A 1,858-nucleotide genomic window follows, 5' to 3' on the forward strand; every position below is an offset into this window, starting at 1 on the left:
CTAAAACTTATAGGTTTTGTTCAGCAGGTCATAAGCTATAACATATGAGAAAACCATTTGATTTAACCGAAATCCAATTTCATATAGGATTAGTGCGGGGTCCTTTAAGCGAGCAACAAATCTTTTACTAATAATTTACTCTTGTTTCGCCAGCACGTTGAGGCTTCTTGTTGTTATTTACACTTTTTTGCTATGTAATATATTCAAAATAATGATATTTTGTGAGCAACAAATTAGCAACAAATTCCTACGTAATTTTTGTGTAGGTTAGCTTTGTTATAGGTTTATTGTTCCGCTAACTTAATCTTCTTTTAGCGAAACATCATTTTTTAAATAAACCGACAGAGCAACAAATTTTTTTCTTTGGCAACTTTTTAGCAACAAATGAGCAACAAAGAAAAATGTTGGTTAGAATCGATTCCGCTCACTTTGTTCCGCTAACTTATAAGACGTCTTTGAATCATGGATACATAGAAATTCTCAATAAGCTATAATATGTTTATTTGTATTATTGACCGACACGTTTCGTTCGAGCGACACGTCTCTCTTTGTGTTAAGGAAATCATTGTGATGAGCAACACAGAGAATTTTTCTCTTCATACATTTTTACCATTATATGTGTTGATCTTATTTAACATCGAATATTAAATTATTGTAATGTATTGACGATGCTTGGATTCACTTGCAGTTGTGTTTGGAGATGGGGTGAGTTACTGGTCAACATACACTAATTAATATTATTTAGTATCAATTTTTTAATAAAAAAATATTGTGTTGCAATTATTAGCTGGAGTTTCACTATCAATTCCACTCTGCTAAGCAACTAAATGTCACAACATTAGCTATGTTGAAGATGGTTGTCTCTCATCACATTTCCAACGCAATTGTAGTATGGTTGATCGGAACTGCGATTGTGCGAGATGCAGTTTGACAATGCATTGAGGATGATTAGCGGTAATTATTATTGCTGAGGATGGCTCAAAACTGTTAGCCGAAACGTCCAAAAAATTTTAATTGTAGATATCAGCTAATATTACGCAATAAATATCTAGCGGCGACTCCGAATGCCCACGTATTTATATACATTTTGTTTAATATTTTTATAATTCGATCATTCTCTTCTCTCAAGCTACGCAGGCTGTACCGCAAATTCTTAAAAATCATGGATTTATATAATAATTGCGGGCGAAATTAAAGTATTAATCAAAAGGTATTCCAATGATATAAATGGAACGCTATGGTAGTTACGGGGAAGAAAGTAAAGATAAAAAATTAAAAATTAAATTCTATGGTACATCCATTCACACAACACGCGTTCGCGCTCGCGCACACTCACACACATACGCACGCGCGCACACACGTGGGAGGTAAGGGGACTCACGTAAATCAAGCATCCCAAACGTGAGAAGCAAGAGGATTCTTATAAGGTAATATAAAGCTTCAACACTTATTAAATTATCATATTATCCTGTAGAAATTCTAAATTGTTTTTAACGCACAATAATATTCCTACCGTAGATCTTTTTCGCGACGTATTTTTTCGAGAAGAGAATGATCGAATTATAATTTGAAATTTTGTACGCAAATGCCTTGATAACCACTGGATATCAAGGTTGAAGGATTGATTTCAACAAAATTCGTTTTGACACGCGTGTACGCACGCACGCACACGGATCGGACCTCTACATCACATCGTGCACGTTTATTTACAATATTGATTTTTTCAATGTCTTTTCATTCCAACCGCCATTTTGGGTCCGCCAATTTAAATTTTCAAAAACGCCATACGGCATCGAAAAATAGACATTTCAAGGAAAATTTTAAGCCCTTTTAAAGAATTTTATCTCAAAAATTGAAA

The 1,858-nt window shown here is 34.0% G+C and overlaps 1 protein-coding gene across 1 annotated transcript in view; it reads left to right on the plus strand.

Annotated features, from left to right (window-relative positions):
• The window catches only part of EloA (transcription elongation factor elongin A), a 21,200-nt gene extending 20,269 nt beyond the window's left edge, over positions 1-931 (plus strand). The window contains exon 8 of the mRNA XM_018511805.1: positions 788-931. Within this exon, the coding sequence (XP_018367307.1) occupies positions 788-931 (144 nt within the window). The remainder of the gene's footprint in view (positions 1-787) is intronic.
• The last annotated feature ends 927 nt before the right edge of the window (positions 932-1,858 follow it).

The sequence above is a fragment of the Trachymyrmex cornetzi genome, unplaced genomic scaffold, assembly GCF_001594075.2.
Source record: "Trachymyrmex cornetzi isolate Tcor2-1 unplaced genomic scaffold, Tcor1.1 scaffold388, whole genome shotgun sequence".
Taxonomy (NCBI): domain Eukaryota; kingdom Metazoa; phylum Arthropoda; class Insecta; order Hymenoptera; family Formicidae; genus Trachymyrmex; species Trachymyrmex cornetzi.